Raw genomic sequence first — 16,098 nt, forward strand, 5'->3', positions numbered from 1 at the left:
TCAAAATATGTACAATTCTCTCCATGATCTATATTAATAGATTTTTCCTTCTTTAAAATTTGCAAAAGTACATTGCTGAAAGGTGGAAACATAGACACTGCAAAACCATTCTCCCCAAGGAGTTGTGGAATAGTACCAGTGACTTTGCCTTTGTACCAAGCAGAACAATCGATTCAATCGCCTTGGGGACGAGTATGAGGCATACATTCTTGCTCGCTGCATTTTGCTTTTTTAAACATACCCAACTTGTATTGCTTTGTAAGGAACTGCTGGAACATCTTATTTTGGGTGAAAATAAATATCTGGGAGGAAACATAATAACCTGACTAATAAGAGCTGCATAATAAATCTTGTTTCTTTGGGGCATGTATCAAATCTAAAGGAGCTCCCTCCATGGGAAATAAGGTGATAAATCAGAAGTGTACCTTTGCCTTGCATTATCGGGACTGCAAAACAGTTTTGAAAGATGACAAATCCTTCATCATTGATGCAAGTGTTGGTTTGTCTGATTTGACTGCTGCCTGTTGCTTAAAATGACTTATCCTTTGGCTGGTTGTGGGCATATTCCACATGTGGTGTTGTTGATAAAGATGCTTATAAACAGAGGAGTGGTAAGCTTCAAGCATCCTTGGAATCTATTTCCTATAAATATCAAGAGGGAATGCTGATTCTTTAATGATTGACGTAACAAAATTTGTTGTAGGGTTATGAGCTTTTTAAAGTCACAGCTCACTTCTTCAGCTCATACCCTATCCCAAATTTTGTGAGTCTTATAGATGTTCCTGGACTCTCACTCTTTTCTCCTGCTGCAGACAGACTAACATGGCTACCCATCTCGATCTTTATTGAGACAGGTTTTTCAGTCTCCTTTCTCTTACCCTGTAAATGATGATTTAGATAAACATCTGTTCTCGATGCAGTTGTCAGCCATACTTTCAAACTCTTTTATGTGCTCACAGAGATAGCACCCACCTAATTGCTGACAGTGGAGGAAAAAAGCCAGAAGCAGCAGTCACAGCAGGCTCCAGTTGGTTGAGTAGTCTGAGCAGCAAGACAGGCGTCCATGGAAGGAAGTGAGTTTTTGGAAAAATAACTGTGAGATGTTGCCTGTTCAGACAGGTCCTAAGTGCTGTGGTTCTCAGACTATGTTCCTGACAACTTTGGAACCCATCAGCAGCCTCTCGGGGTTCCTCCTCTGGCGCAGCTCAGACTTCATGACAAATTCTGGCTCGGGCATGATTCAGAAATAATGCCAAACTAGGGTATGGTATGACATGAATGAGCCCCCATGCTCGTGCACTTCCTCCTTCCCATCATTCTGTCTGAATCAGCAAACTACGACTTGTGCTTTTCTTCCCAACCAGGTTTGCAGTCCAGGTTTAGAAGAGGAGCACAGATCCATTTGCTAGTTTGGATAGAACCACAGATTTTGGTCTGCACTCATATCAAAGTTGCTAAAGGGTAGGAGTACACGAGCTTTCAAGGAGCACTAAACCATGGTATGACCTTGCAGATATACCAGCTGACTATGATCTAGAACTGCCTGACTTTATTTTTGTCTGATCTATGGTGCAGGGGTCTCCAGAGGCAGAGTGACAGCTATAACTATAGTTTGTCAATTCATATATCATCACACCATACCATAGTTAGCCCAAGCTATTTGTCTGAAAGCCTGTTACAGAAACTATAGCTTCTAACTGTTGTTTGCTCACTTATGACACATCATAATTTGTCAAATTGTAAGGAAACTTCTTAAACAGTTTGGTGTGGTGTCGGAATTGAGCCTGTGAAATCTGCAGTGGTAGACAGGTTTGTTTTGTTGACGCTCTTTGATTGCAATATACAACCACAGGGATTTGTAGGGCACATTCTAGGATGGACCCATTTTGAACAAGTTAATCCCAGTTGGCCCTTCATGAGAACTGAAGGCACCCTAGAATGTACTCTAGAATCTTCTGTAGTGAACAGGGCTTTCGTGGCAGGTGAAAAAGATTCCTTGTAGCAGGAAGTCAGAAAAAACAACTGATTCAAACCCCTTTGAAAATGTGCAAGCCTTACTTTCATCTAACCCCTGCTTTATTATTTTTTAAAATTTAGCTGGAAAAGCCCTAATTTTTCTATTAACTTGTAGAGGCTTTCTTTACAGCTTGTGTCCGCTGAACACTGCCTTTGCACTAGAGGTGCGGAATGCCTTGATGTTGGCGCAGTTGGAAGTTAGTACGGTTGCAGAGCTGTCGCACGCTGCACCATTTCCATTTAAACAAGGCCTGTTTGCTGCTCTCCTTCTGTGTTAGTCTGGTTGCTGGCTTCAGTGCAGCAGTGGGCAAAATGTTTTAAACTGATGGCTTGTAACCTTTTCAGACTGTGGACCCACCTTTAACCCCTACCTGCTTCATAGGACCCAATTGATACCCATTTTCTTTCTTTTTTTTATCCTACCTGTCAGGAGCAGTTCACAGTTGAGCTAGGAGCAAGAGACAAGGCCAAGAGCAAGCCCAAGAGTTGTGATTTCCAAATGTGTAGTCTGGAGTGAAAGAATGAGAGGTGGGTTTGAGGTCAAATTGAAGATCAAGATTCTGAGGGGAGAAGGGTCATCTAAATCAAGTAGAGTGAAGTTCCTGGATGTCAGGCTGGTTTAAGCAAATGAAGGGGTCAGGAGAGCTAAGGTCAGTCTAGGAGAGGTCCTCCTTTGCTATGGTATTGTCTGACTGAAGAAGGAAGCAGATGAGCCCAGGCTTTATAGGGACTGAGGCTTTGTGATTGGCTCCTTCTGTCACGTGCTGAATCCCAGTCAGGTGATCTCGAACCAGGACAGAACTAGAAGCCCAGGAGGCCCTGTTGTGTTATGCAGGCTGTAGCAGCTAGCCCTGTGGAATAGGTTGTAAGGTGCCAATTCAAGCTGGTAGGGATCCAGGTTTGAGTCCCACCATGATGTGTGTTACTCGGGCATTTCTACAGTACAGACATCCTGAATAAAGTCATCGAAGAATTTTCACAATTCTAGACCTGGTTCCTAACCCAAATAGTACATACACTTTGTTTTGCTATATGCGCCACATGCTCTGAAGCAAACGAAAGGGGTGTTTATCGGAGTTATTTAATATCCCATATTTCAGGGTGGCAAAAGAGACGCCAGTACAGATGCCATTCCAGACTTTGGCACAGCAATTTCATCCGTGGTTAGATTCACTCTGTGTGGCACTATATGGATTGATGGCAGCTGTCCTGTACGTCTGCTCCAGCGCAGGCACAGATTAAGATGTTTTATATCATCCAAGTTGCTTCCACTGGTCTAGCGAGAATGTTTTCTTTAAAGCCCCTCTGAGTTCATGGCCCTGAACCTATTAGAACCAATAAAGGCAGACTTTAAAATAGCGGTGTGACGAGGGTCTGTGCTACTGCTGTCTCTTTAAAATATGCACATGGCATCTGCCAACTGCCTTTGCAAATGCTTAAAAAGCTTGGAAACTTTTTGTTTTATTTTTGTGAACTTTCCCAAGTTGCACAATAGAAAGAGAAATAAATGCATTGTATAGGTTCTAGGTTTTTCTGACATTGCCACCCCCTCCTAAATAACCCCCGTGGTATAATCTGTCTTTACAAAACAGGCTGAACAATTGTTCTTTGTTCAAAGAGCTTGCTGTACTTTTTTTTTTAAGCTAACATACTAGAAATTAAACATAAAGAGAGGAGTGTAAAGCTTCTTGGTGTGGGAAAGAGCCAGAATAGCACTACGGACTGCATTTTATTTCAGGAAAATGAGAAGGGGGTGGGGAAAAAGCACAAAGTTGTCAGCAAGCAATAGAAACATAAACCAGACTGTAGAACCTCTTTGGTAAGTCCACAAAGTTGTAGAGCACAACGTGTCAGAGAAATAATTGCAGGAGGGCCATGTTAGATAACAGTCTGGCTGCTGTGACTGAGCCTCAGGTTTGCATTTGTTGCGGCCTCCTCTCTCCTTATGCACTCCAACCCTGCCCTTGACTTCCAAGTTCATAGCAAACCATAGTTTGCATCTGAACTGGCAAACTCTTGTTTGCCCTTGACTTCCAACCTGAGTTTGCAGAGGTGGTCCCTGACCTAGTGCTGTAGACGTCCAACGAGACTATCCACATGGAGGCTGCCTTGTCTGGTCAGGATCCATACTTTCTTTGTTTGTTAAAACATTTCTGCCCCAACTTTCCTCCTGGTTCAAGGCAGCTTACAAGAACAGATTAAAAACATTTTCCGTTAAAACCAAAATAAAATAACAGTCCCCAAATTCATTCATTCAATCCCATAAAAGTTGTCCGCCATTCAAACCCTTCAAAAGCCCTGGCTTATTTGGCTTCTGTGGGTCTAGTCCAGGTTGTTTTGAACCCAGAAAAGACTCGTGCTATATATAAGGTCCCTGGTAGCGCAGTACAGGGGATGGAGATTTGACCTGTGCCATAGTCAGACCATTATCTCCATTATCTCTTTGAAGGCCCAGTTGAGGGTGACTCCCCTTGTGTGCAAGGGCTGGGGGCTAGTTAGGATGGTTCACCACCACCCCAGATTCCATGAGATGGACCCCAGCGGTAAAGGAGTTGGGGAGATGTCTACAAGGTTTAGGTCTCCTTTGCAAGCCTATGAATTGCTGGTGAAGGCAGCGGGCAGACAAAGTCTCTACTACAGTCGCATCTCCTGAATCAGTTGTGTAGTGCGATTCAGCTGTCAATGCCGCCTCAAGGAGAGTCACACAAAGAAAGAGGTTTGGCTCCTAGCTATGATACTTCTGCTCATTTCTCTGCCTGTAAAATCTATCAGATCTTCTCTGACTGGGACACCAATTTATCAAAGGGTCATACAGTAGGAGAGTCTCTAGCACCACCAGGCCCTAATTTTATGGATTTTTTTCACTTTATCTGTCAGAATGATGTTGATGGATCTGGGTGCTATGCAGGTCATGGCATGTCGTTTAGACTTCTGCCTCTTGTAGTTATTGAAATCTTCAAGGAATTGGTGCATATTTCCCTTTAGAAGATTGTGAACTGCCTCCTTAATGGAGGAGGGCTTTCCCTAATCCTTTGAAGGAGGCGGCGATTAGACAGCTTACTGAAAAGAACTCCTTCGAAGAGTCAAGTCTTTGCCAATAATAGGCCTTCCTGCAGTCTACCATTCTTGGGTAAGACCCTTGAACAGGTTCGTGGCCGAGCAGCTCCAGCGATACCTGGGTCATGTATGTGCCCTTGACCTTTTTCACTCTAGCTTCCAGCCTGATTTGGGGACAGATTTGGGGACCTTGGTAGTTCTAGAGTATGAGACAAAGGGGATGCCTCCCTATTCGTCCTTCTTGACCTCTCTGCAGCCTTTGCCCCAGTTGCTCACTCCTGCAGTTGAGACCTTTGGGATGCAGTGTGGGAACTGAAGGTGTGGCCTCGAGGGGGTTTGATGAGCAGCCAGCAGTGTCAGCTTGGTTACAGGCAGTGCCTGTAGAGTGCTTTCCCCCATGCTATTTAATATCTTTATGAAGCCTCTTAATGAGATAATCTGAAGCTTTGGAGTTGGATCTCATCAGTACGCGGATGACACCCAGCTATACATCTTGTTAAATAAGCCTCCCGGATGCTCCTTCCTGGGCTGGTGCCTGATTGCTGTGGTCAGGTGTCTGAGGCACAGCAAGCTGAACTGGAAGAGCTAAAGGGTTTTATTAGATCACAGTCTGTAATTAGAAAAGCAGGTAACCTTTGAGGGCTCAGAATGCATTTTTTCAGCTACACTTAGCCCCCAAAATTTCCCTTTATTTAAAGACTGTTTGCTGATCTGACCCATGCTGCAGTAACCTCAATGTTCAACTACTGCAGTGTGTTTATCTTGGGGCTGCCCTCGAAGACTACTCAGAAAGCACAGCTGGTATAGAATGTGACAGCCCATATATTACCGGGGCTCACCATAGAGAGCATGTTACTCCTATTTTACAATCACTGAAGTGATTACCCTTACGGCTTTGTATCCATCTCAGAATGCTGGTGCTTACCTTTAAAGTCCTTGGGGAGGGGCCGTGGCTCAGTGGTAGAACACCTGCTTGGTATGCTGAAGGTCCCAGGTTCAATCCCCAGCGTTTCCAGTTAAAAGGATCAGATTGTAGATGATGTGAAAGACCTCTGTCTTCGTCTCTGGAGAGCCGCTGCCAATCCTGGCTTTGATGGACCGAGGGTCTGACTTAGTCTAAAGTAGCTTTGTGTGTGTTCACAAACGAAGGTCCGTGTACTGGAAGGATTCTCTCTTCTGGTACCAACCCATAAGGCAACTCAGCCCAGCCCAGTCCAGCCACACCTTTTGATTTTTCCTCTCCTCACCCCTCGCCATCCATTAAGGAGTGAACAGCTGCTGCCCATTCAATAGCTGTCCCCTTTCAACAGCTTTTTCAATAGCTGCTCCTGTTTTATAAATGCCTTTATGGAAGAATTGAGTAAGATCTCTCTCCTGATGACATTTTTAAGGGGCTACAAAACTGAGCTCTTTGGGGGTTTCTTAATATTGGATAAGATCTAAGAGTTTAGATGTGATATATTGTCGAAGGCTTTCACGGCCGGAGAATGATGGTTGTTGTGGATTTTCCGGGCTGTATAGCATAATTTCAACAGGAAAGAAGAGACTTTAAGAATGAATAGAGCATGGTTTCCAGTCCTGAAAAACACCAGGCTAACAAAATACTCTACATCCTACAACAGCCCTGCAGAGAAGGTTAGCATATCAAGCACCAATCCATATGCAAAAGAACCTCCTCAGGATACAGTGAAGCCTCCCTCCAATAGCATTCCACACCCTGGGAAACTCTTACAGGATGACTCAGTCCAAACCCACCTTCCTGAGTAGATATAAATTACCTGCCAACATCTTCTCCACACTGTGACACTGAGAGATCTCTGTCTTTCGGTGCTACACCTCTGAAGATGCCAGTCACAGCTGCTGGCGAAACGTCAGGAACTACAATGCCAAGACCACGGCTATACAGCCTGGAAAATTCACAACAACCATAGTTTAGATGTGCTTTGGATTCTCATTGGACTTTGGTCTGTCAAAAGGGCATAATTGTTGTACATTGCTGGCTGTTGCACTCTTTGTCTGTTATATTTGTTTTACTGCTTATTTTTATCTGTGATGATGATTTTTATACTGTTACCACCTTGGGTCGCAGTTGCTGAAAGAAAGGCAGGCTTACAAATGTTTTAAATAACTAAGCAAACACAGAGTTTGTGTTCTCCCTGGTTTTGAATCTCTTTCCCTGCTGTTTCTGCTGTGCATAATTTACAAAGAAGGCAGAGTGTTTTTTTGTTTTTAAGAGAGTTCAGAATGCGTTGGAAAAGGAAGAGCATAAATCCCAGCTTGCATTCTAGCTACTATGTTTAGAATAGATTATAAATAGCTGAATAAAGAACAATTTTGCTTGTTAGGGTTGACGTACCAGATGCCAATTTATGCACCGACGGCTTAACTCCCAATGCATCACATTTAGCTTAATGAGATTTTATCTGGCTCGCTTTTGTTTGCGTCAAGCTATCGGTGCATCTCCTCCATTCTCTGACAAAACGAAATGCTGGAAATGGTTGTTCATCTACTGTGCAAAAAGCTTCATACTATTAGCGTTGGGGGAAAATTCAATTCCGCTGCAAGTTGTTATTTATCTTGAAAATGAGTGGGGTGGGGGTGAGAACCCCATCGACTAGGCAAGACATCTCTGCTTACACTTTGAAGATTTGTGTATAATTAAAATCCCGACTACAGATGTACTTCATTTGTCAGTGGCTGCAGAAATGCCTCCTCCCACCCATTGTAAGGAATAAGTGGATCACTTGAGTGAAATACTGCTTGATATGATCTCATACCCCCGTCTAGCCCTATAAACAGAGAGCAGTTCGAGGAATTGCCTTTCTGCGTTGGCAGGACAAAATTGAAGAATGTTGCGAGTGAGCCATCTAATGGCAGCTTGCAATCCCTCCCCTTTCCAAAAGCATGTCCACAGAATTGATGCCTCCTCCCGTTTCCTTCCCACTTCACTCAAGCTGATGTGCTGCTAGCCTTATTTGACAGGCTCCATACCTGGACAAGGAACTGAATGCCATAAATGCAGCGGTTTCTTTGTTCTTAAAATGGTCCCTCACTTAAGAACCAGGTTTGTCTTAACAGCAGTAATGCCGCTGCCTCCATCTTCCTCCTAGTTACGTTGATTGTCATGACCCTAGCACCAGCAGTATGATGTGGGACATAATCACATCAGTGGATCTGTCCGTGTTAATCAACTTCCTTCTATTGGTGTCAGGAGCAATGTGGTGGTGGCCCCCGTGAAAGAGATTTTCCCCACACTATTACTGCAGCTTGAGAGTTTTGCTTAAAAGCACTGTGCGTTACAGGAGGTTACTAGGGATGTATGAACAAATTAAGATGCTCGATGGACTTTGATGCATTTAGCTAAGTGTTATCTACTTCAACTGACAGTACTTTCCAGAATCTCAGGCTAAGAATGAGCTTTCCCAGCTGGGATCCTTTTAAATGGAGATGTTGGGGAATAAACCCAGAACCTTCTGCCTGTTAAGCAGGTCCTCTGTAAGCAGGGCTTTTTTTCAGCTGGAATGTGGGGGAACGGAGTTCCGGAACCTCTTGAAAATGGTCACATGGCTGGTGGCTCCGCCCCCTGATCTCCAGACAGAGGGGAGTTTAGATTGCCCTCCGTGCCGCTCCAGCGGGGCCACCAGCCATGTGACCATTTTTGCTGAGGACGATTTAAACTTTAAAAAACTCCCCCCTTGTTCCAGCTGACCCAAAGTGACATCATTGTGCGGTCCTGAGTTCCACCACTGAGTTCCACCACCTCTTTTCCCAGAAAAAAAGCCCTGTCTGTAAGCAATCACAGCCCCTTCCCATAATATACATAAATTGCTGCTAGATTAGTGTTTTATCTTTCCAGCTGATTTATGGCCTTCATCTGGTCTGAGGTTAGTTCTGTGGACAGTTGTGTATGCTGTTTTTATGTCCTTGGGCTTGCTGTAATGACCGTTTTTATATTGATTGTTTATTACTTTAATTGTAAGCTACCTCAAACAGGACTCTGGAGAGGTGGCATAAAAATCTCCTGTTAAATATCTAAATACCAAAGATGGGTTTATTTTACTTTTGAGATACAGACTCCGATGTGTAACTTCTACATAATACTTCAATCATATCTATGATTCATACAGTTGGATCAAATTAGTCCATTAAACTCATAATCCCACATTAGATGTCACTGGCAGCAGAGCCCCAAACAGAGTTACACCCTTCTGAGTCCGCTGCAGTCAATGGTTTTAGAAAAGAGTACCTTAGAACAGCTTAGAACAGCTCTGCAAGTTAAGTTGACAATAAGCAACTTGTACAATAATCTTCTCAGAGTTGTTAACTTCACTGCTTTTATTGTGTTGCACAAGTCAGATCTACCATTTATTTCAAGAGGGTTTTCTGTATGGGCTTTCCCCTGTTCACCAGAAGTGAACCTTGCTGTTTAAGGGGTATAAAACTGCATCATAATATTGCTCAAATACAGCATGCTTCTCAGAAGATAGACTTCTGATCTCTTTATACATGAGCAATTATGAAAGAACTTGTAACAAAACCCATTGTGGGAAAAAATACAACAGGCTCTAGAAAGGGGAGGGCGTGCAGATGGGCATTGCCTCCTGCTCCACATCTCATCCCAGCCAGGTGAAGGGAGGGGGTGGGCATTGCCTCCTGTACTGCTCCTGATCCTGGCTGGGTGAAAAGGGGTTAGACATGCCTCCTGCTCCGTGCCTGATCCTGGCTGGGTAAAGGCAGGGGGCGGGCATTGTCACCTGCTCCGTTCCTGATCCTGGCCAGATGAAGGCGGGGGGGGGGAGGCATTGCTGCCTTCACCACGCCTGATACCGGCCTCGGCTTCCTGCCGTGGCACACTCTCAGAGGGATGGGCTGCCTCTTCTGGGCTTCCCTCCACGGCAGCGCCCTCTGGAGGCGCACCAGGGTAGGAAGTGAGTTGTCAGGAACACGGTTAGCCTTTTATATAGTAGGATGGCTGATTCCTCGAGTCAGTCCATCCTTTTTACCCACTCTCTTCTCATCTCTGCTCACCTCTGTCTTCTGGTTATGCTAAGCTGCAAATTATGAGAACAGCCAACCTTGTTTGTTCATAGGTCTGCCCTGTGTATGTAGGATGTACATCTCATTGTAATTTTGCTCTCATGAAGGGAGTGGATGACATTTTGCTGTATGAAAGGGTGTATGCACATACATTAATTTAGTGTATGATGTATCCTTAGACAATAAAACAGGGTGTTAGGATTCTTTTTTTTTTTTACTAAATACTTTTGTATAAGCTGACCTTACATATTGTACTCTGGGGCCTTAATTTACATAATTTGGCATTCAGGGACATTATTGCACAAACAACAGCTTTGTGTGAAGTTGCATGGTCATTGGAGAATAAAATAAGCGGCAGAGATACAGAGGAAACATAATGAAGACAGAGTGGTGGAGGGGACCCGGCTCTCTGATGTCTAGATCAGAACGGGCTCCTGTCACATACCCACAGGGCTGGATGCCAAAAGAACTTATGAGAAACAGTAAAACTGCAGCGTGTCGTCTCTGCAGAACTGAGGGGATGGAGCGGGGTCAGCGCTGGGTATGATGCTGACTGCTGTGGATCAGATGCCCTTGGAGCTCCCATTGGTACTCATCTAACATCGGGAATTATTGGAGAAATAAATCAATGGGAAGTGGGTGGGAATCAAATATACACTGGGTAATTGCCGCTCTCTTTAAAGCATGTGCATTGCTAACAAGATATATTATCTAATATATTTTGTAGCTGATGTTAGACTGATAAAAATACTTTTTTGTATGGTTTCTCCCTCTCTCTTTTCCCTTAAAGCAGCAGTAGCTCAAGTATTTAATCTGATTTTTTTTAAGTGAAGGAAGCTAAGTAATTGGCTGATCTCTGAACTGCAAAAATGTCTTGCTGTGTTGAGGGCTGCATGAAATTAGAACTTAATCAAAGATCTGAGTTGCCATTTTGCAAGGAGAACTCTCTTTCTATTTTTATCTTTTAGCACCATCAAGGGAGATGTAATTTACTATTACGGAAACAAAGGAGACCCAGAACCTGTCTGCCTAAATCCCGGTGGGTTATATCAAAAAACTGTGGGTATTCCAGTTTGTTTTAAAAGCAATGGTGTGTGTGTGTGTGTGTGTGTGCACGCACATGTGTACGTGCGTGCGCGTTGTATGCTTTGCCTTGAAAGGTGAAGTCCCTTTACAGAGAGACCTTTTAAGAGGAAATTTAGAGTAGTAGTCCCTTAATTTGCAGATATATTGGCCGAATGTTAGAGTATTCCACCAAAATTTGGCTGTAGCTCAGTAGCAGAGCTTAAGCTTTCCACGCAAAAGGACCAGGATCTCCACTTAAACAGTTCGGTCTGGGAATGGTTTTTGCCTGAGACCCAGGAGAGCTTTAAATCTGTACTGGTCCTATGCAAGTTGAACTGCAGCGATTTGCCACTCATCGACAAATCCTGGGGAATGAAGTTTGCTGCAAGTGTCAAGAGTTATCTGTTAGAGAGATCGCCCCTCCACATACATGTGTGCATGTGCACACCCTACAAAATTCCCTGGGGAAAAGTAATGACTATTAAATCATTATGGATTGGATCCAAAGGTGCTCTTCTAATGTACTTTCACTGCTGGAAGGGCACGTTTGTCTCCAGTCCCATGGTTTGGGTCAAAACCTATGTTTGTGGTGAAAATACATCCTGAGAGATGGAGATGGAGAGAAATATGTAAACCTCCGAGTGTATCCTTCTCAGCTCAGGACTAGCAGCTGTGTTCCAAAAACTAAGGCAATACAAGCTGAGTCCAGACAAAACAGAGGTAATGCTGGTTGGGAAGGCAGATGCTTCGGCGTGATTGGATTCACTTGTTTTGGGTGGCCTGGAGTTGGCGATGGGGAAGCTCATGGACCTAGCCTTGTTGTTCGGAAAGCAGGTTGGTGCAGCGGGCAGAAGTGCCTTCAGTTTGACGCTCTCTTCTTATGTAGACTCTGCCGACACGACCATGCTTAACCAGACTTTTATAACCTCATGGCTGGACTACTCTTAACATGTTCTACGTGGAGTTGCCCATGAAGGCAGCTAGGAAACTACAACTAGTTCAGAATGTGGCAGCCCAATTATTATCAGGGGTTAGTTAGTGGGAACACATTTCACTGAAAAATAAAACACTGGCAGCCACCTTGATTCCAAGTTCCATTCAAGGTGCTTTGAAGCACTTCACACTCACGTATCCAAAGGACGATCTCTTCCCATAGGTCCCCATCCACCTGTTGTAGTCCTTCATTTACCTCCTTCTGGATGTTCCCCTCACTTAAGGTTGCCCACTTGGCATCTGCTAGAGCCCATTCCTTTTCAGTACTGGCTTCTACCTTGTGGATCAGGTTCCCTGGGGGCCCAGGTGTGGGGAGCACCGTGTGGCCATTTTGTTTGCTGGGGCTTTTTAATAAGGCCGCAGAGACTTCAGTGGACTGCAGTCATTTTCTTGGAGAGGGTTTACGATAGTTATTCTGCATTGTATGTGCTTCCTATTTGGAACTGGAAAGCCGTCTTGAGCCACAAGGGCAAGCTGGGGTATAAATATTTTAATAAATAAAGTGTGAGAAAAGAGAGATGGATTTCTGTGTTAAACTATGAAAATTGGGTCCCATGTTAGCATTAAAGGTGGGTTCCAGTTTTGAAAAGATTGAAGACTTGTACACTTAGCGCACACTAGCCAGGCTCTCCTTTCATCTGTCAAAGAGAACCAGAATTACTTCCACTTAAGTGAGTTAAGAGGGATGAAATGTGAATGGCAGAGAGAAGAGGGAGATGCTACTGTTCCAGCAGTAGTTCCGAAGATGATGCCCAGTTGTTACACAAGTGGGTGTTCAGTGCAGTCCAAGGGAGAGTTGCTCAAGTCTAACAGTGCAATCCTAAACAGAGTTACTCCAGTCTAATCCCATTGAAACAAATGGGCTTAGGTTGGAGTAACTCTGTTTAGGATTGCACTGTTAGTCCAGTGAAATCCTAAACAGAGTTACGCCAGTCGAAGCCCATTGATTTCAGTGATTTTAGCTGATTTTGAGTCTTTTATACAAGCAATGGTAAATACTGAAAGATGTCCCATGACATCAAATCAGAGTGGAATTAGAGGGAAGATGCTAAGTTCTAAGTCTATGAGAGATGCCTGAAGCCAGAAAAGGACCAAGCAAACTTCATTGTCGCAGCAGGTGTATGCTGTCCTCCTGGCTCTTCGTTGCTCTTCTTTGTGATTCTGTCATTAACTATGCAAAATCAGTAGATGTGTGCAGATTGGATATCATGTATACAGGCTACAGATTCAAACATTTTTTTAAAAGTACAAAATATCAGTATCCCTGCTTTTAGTAAAGCACAGTGAGGATCCTAGCACTGGAGGAATCCTGCCGTATTCTCACAGGCCAGCACCACTAGGTTATCTTTTGTGGTTCATTAAAGGGAATACTATTTTAAAGTAAGAGTTCTTGGCAAGTGCTGCACTGGCCACCGTGTGCCTTGGAAGAGAGGAAGAGGAAGGAGCAGGGAGAGCATAAGGAGAGGAAGAGCATTTGCTTTCTAGAGCTCTTGTTCCCAAACAGTAGCCACAATGCATAATCCTCCTAGTCATTCTACAGCATGAATTTTCAGATGGAAGCAGCCTAGTTGTTGACTGGGAAAGCTGTTGAGCGGGGGATCAGACAAGACCACCTGTAAGGCCTCTTCTGACTCTCAGACTTGATGACTGACTCAATAAGGTTAAAAAAGAATCCCAGAATCATGAGGCGATTCAACCCACTTCTGTTCTTTCTTTTTTTATAACTGTCTGTCGGAACACTGTTAATTAAAACGGGGAGAAATGGGGTGGCTCTGTTCGCAGTGGCTTTGTTTATACACCTTAATTTTGCATTGAAAGATGCGCAGTTGCTTCTTCATGCCGTGACACAAAATTACAGTAAAAGAATCCGGTACCCAGAGGATTTGGTAGTGCTGTCCCTGGTCTCTGCACATCAACAGAGTTCATTCTTTGCAAAAATGTGGGCTCTGCAGGGAGGGGAGTAGCTGCTCCTGGAGGGTCGAGGAGAGAGAGATCATTATATTACTCAGCCACTGCTTGTTCTGTTGGATTATGGCCAGCAAATGTAGGGCACTGCTGGGGAGAGAGCGCTGCTGACAGCCAGTGTTGCCATGCACCATTACGAAGCCTATTTGAGAAATGTGCCTTTATCCGCATGAAGGGAATGAAGTGCAATTTATTAAGCTATTTGTAGCACATTTTGAAAGTGCAGAATGCTGTACAATCTTCTGTCTCCCAAAGGAGAGCATTTGGGCCCAATTGAATTGCTGTGCTCACTGTGTTATAGAACTGAGTCTTGACCAATGCGGTGACCCTGCAGTGACATGAATTATCTGGGTTTTCCAAGGGTGAGAGCATGCCCATGTTGCCATTTGGCGCCGGCTTCTTCGAAAGCTTCTTATAACATGGAAGCACCGCGGCATTTCCCCAGTTGCGCCCATAGGAGATGAGTAGATGTATCTCTGCCTGGTGAGAGGTTGCTGAGTATCGGTAGGCAAGCCAGCTTGTGGCGCTGAATTCGGTACCCGGGTCCAAATAGGATGGGGGGTGAACAGCCGTGGTGGATGCAGTTCAAAGGTAAATGCTGTTACATACATGCCTGCTTCTGTGCTGCACTCAGAAGACCAAGTTCAGTTTGATTTTAGATGTAGAATCTCACAGTAGGCAGAGAATAATGGCGCTCAGCCCTGCCATCTTTTAGTTAAGGTGTTTCATGCCATCTTGAACTTCCAGTGTGGTTGCCTTGGTGTGTGTGTGTTTGTGTGTGTGTTTTATGCCTCTTACTGCTGCTCAGTAGCTTGATTATAATTTTGGCTTTCATGGTTTTTATTTTCGTTGTAGCCACTGCAAAGCCTTTTGAAGCCGAAAGGCAGGGTTGACTCTTCTTAATGCCCTCCCCTGCCGGCATATCCTTAAGCCCCGTCCCTTGCGACTCCAAAAGGTACCGAATAATTCCATAGAATCCCTTCTCTAAATCCCAAGCAGAGAGTTGAGAACAGGAGCTCTTTGGCAGCAAGCTTGGGCCAAACGTGGGGAAGGGCTGCGGCTTGGTGGGAGAGCACGTGCTCTGCATGCGGAAGGTTGCAAGGTTCACTTCCTGGCATCTCTGATGAAAGGATCTCAGGCCACAGGCGTTAGGGGCGACTCTCTGGAGACCTCAGAGAGCTTGTTGCCAGTAACGGCAGACCCGATGGATCGGTGGTCTGGCAGCATACAAGGCAATTTCATACATTGGTGTTTGGGAACACAGATAAGAGTAAGAGGACCCACAGCTAGCTTCTTGCTCCAAGATTTCATTCCAGAAGCACCTTAAAGACTAACAAGGTTTCCAGGGTGTGTCTCCGAGAGTCAAGCTCCCTTGCTGTGCTACTGCAGCTGCTACCTTTCATCTTGCCCCGTTAACTGCAAATGCCTGGAGCTGGCTCGGGCCTGAGAGCCAGTCTCACGTATCCTGTAAGTTCGCTGGTATTGTGAAGAGAATCTGACTGATTTCCAGTCCAGGAATATCATATATGTCTCCTGACCCCACTTGAGAGGACAACAGAAGGAACCTGAGTTGTGGTGAATTTCTCTGGGTAGATACTCTGTCACCTTGCCAGGGGGTGAGGAGTGCTTTATCACCCCCTGAGAAATCTGAGGAAGCAAGAGGGTCATAAAAACCCTCCTTGTCTCTTAGCAAAATAATTTATTGCCCTGGGGTGAATGACCTATAGAGTATTTTCTGTGCATGCCATGAAAAGTGGCCCCTGATTCTGTGGCTGCCTGTATTTGCCCATAGGCAGGTGTCCTGGCAGGGTAGTACTGCTGCCTAAAAGTGCACACATCGGGAGTAGATTCATATACAGGGCAGTGCTCATGTGGCTGTCCTTTGAGGAATGGAGGTCGTTATACGACCTTGCTAAGGCCCACCTCCAAGATGCCTTCAAGGAAGCTTTGGGAGTCTTGTCAGCA

At 44.6% G+C, this 16,098-nt stretch overlaps 1 protein-coding gene across 8 annotated transcripts in view; it reads left to right on the plus strand.

Moving 5' to 3' along the window:
* TANGO2 (transport and golgi organization 2 homolog) overlaps positions 1-16,098 on the plus strand; it is a 98,437-nt gene that overhangs the window by 66,735 nt on the left and 15,604 nt on the right. For 6 of the 8 annotated variants that reach the window (XM_054996792.1, XM_054996797.1, XM_054996800.1 and 3 more), the window contains 2 exons: positions 960-1,073; positions 11,079-11,149. In XM_054996792.1, the coding sequence (XP_054852767.1) occupies positions 960-1,073; positions 11,079-11,149 (185 nt within the window). The remainder of the gene's footprint in view (positions 1-959; positions 1,074-11,078; positions 11,150-16,098) is intronic. The other 2 variants (XM_054996798.1, XM_054996799.1) reach the window with 1 other exon arrangement.

The sequence above is a fragment of the Eublepharis macularius genome, chromosome 13, assembly GCF_028583425.1.
Source record: "Eublepharis macularius isolate TG4126 chromosome 13, MPM_Emac_v1.0, whole genome shotgun sequence".
Taxonomy (NCBI): domain Eukaryota; kingdom Metazoa; phylum Chordata; class Lepidosauria; order Squamata; family Eublepharidae; genus Eublepharis; species Eublepharis macularius.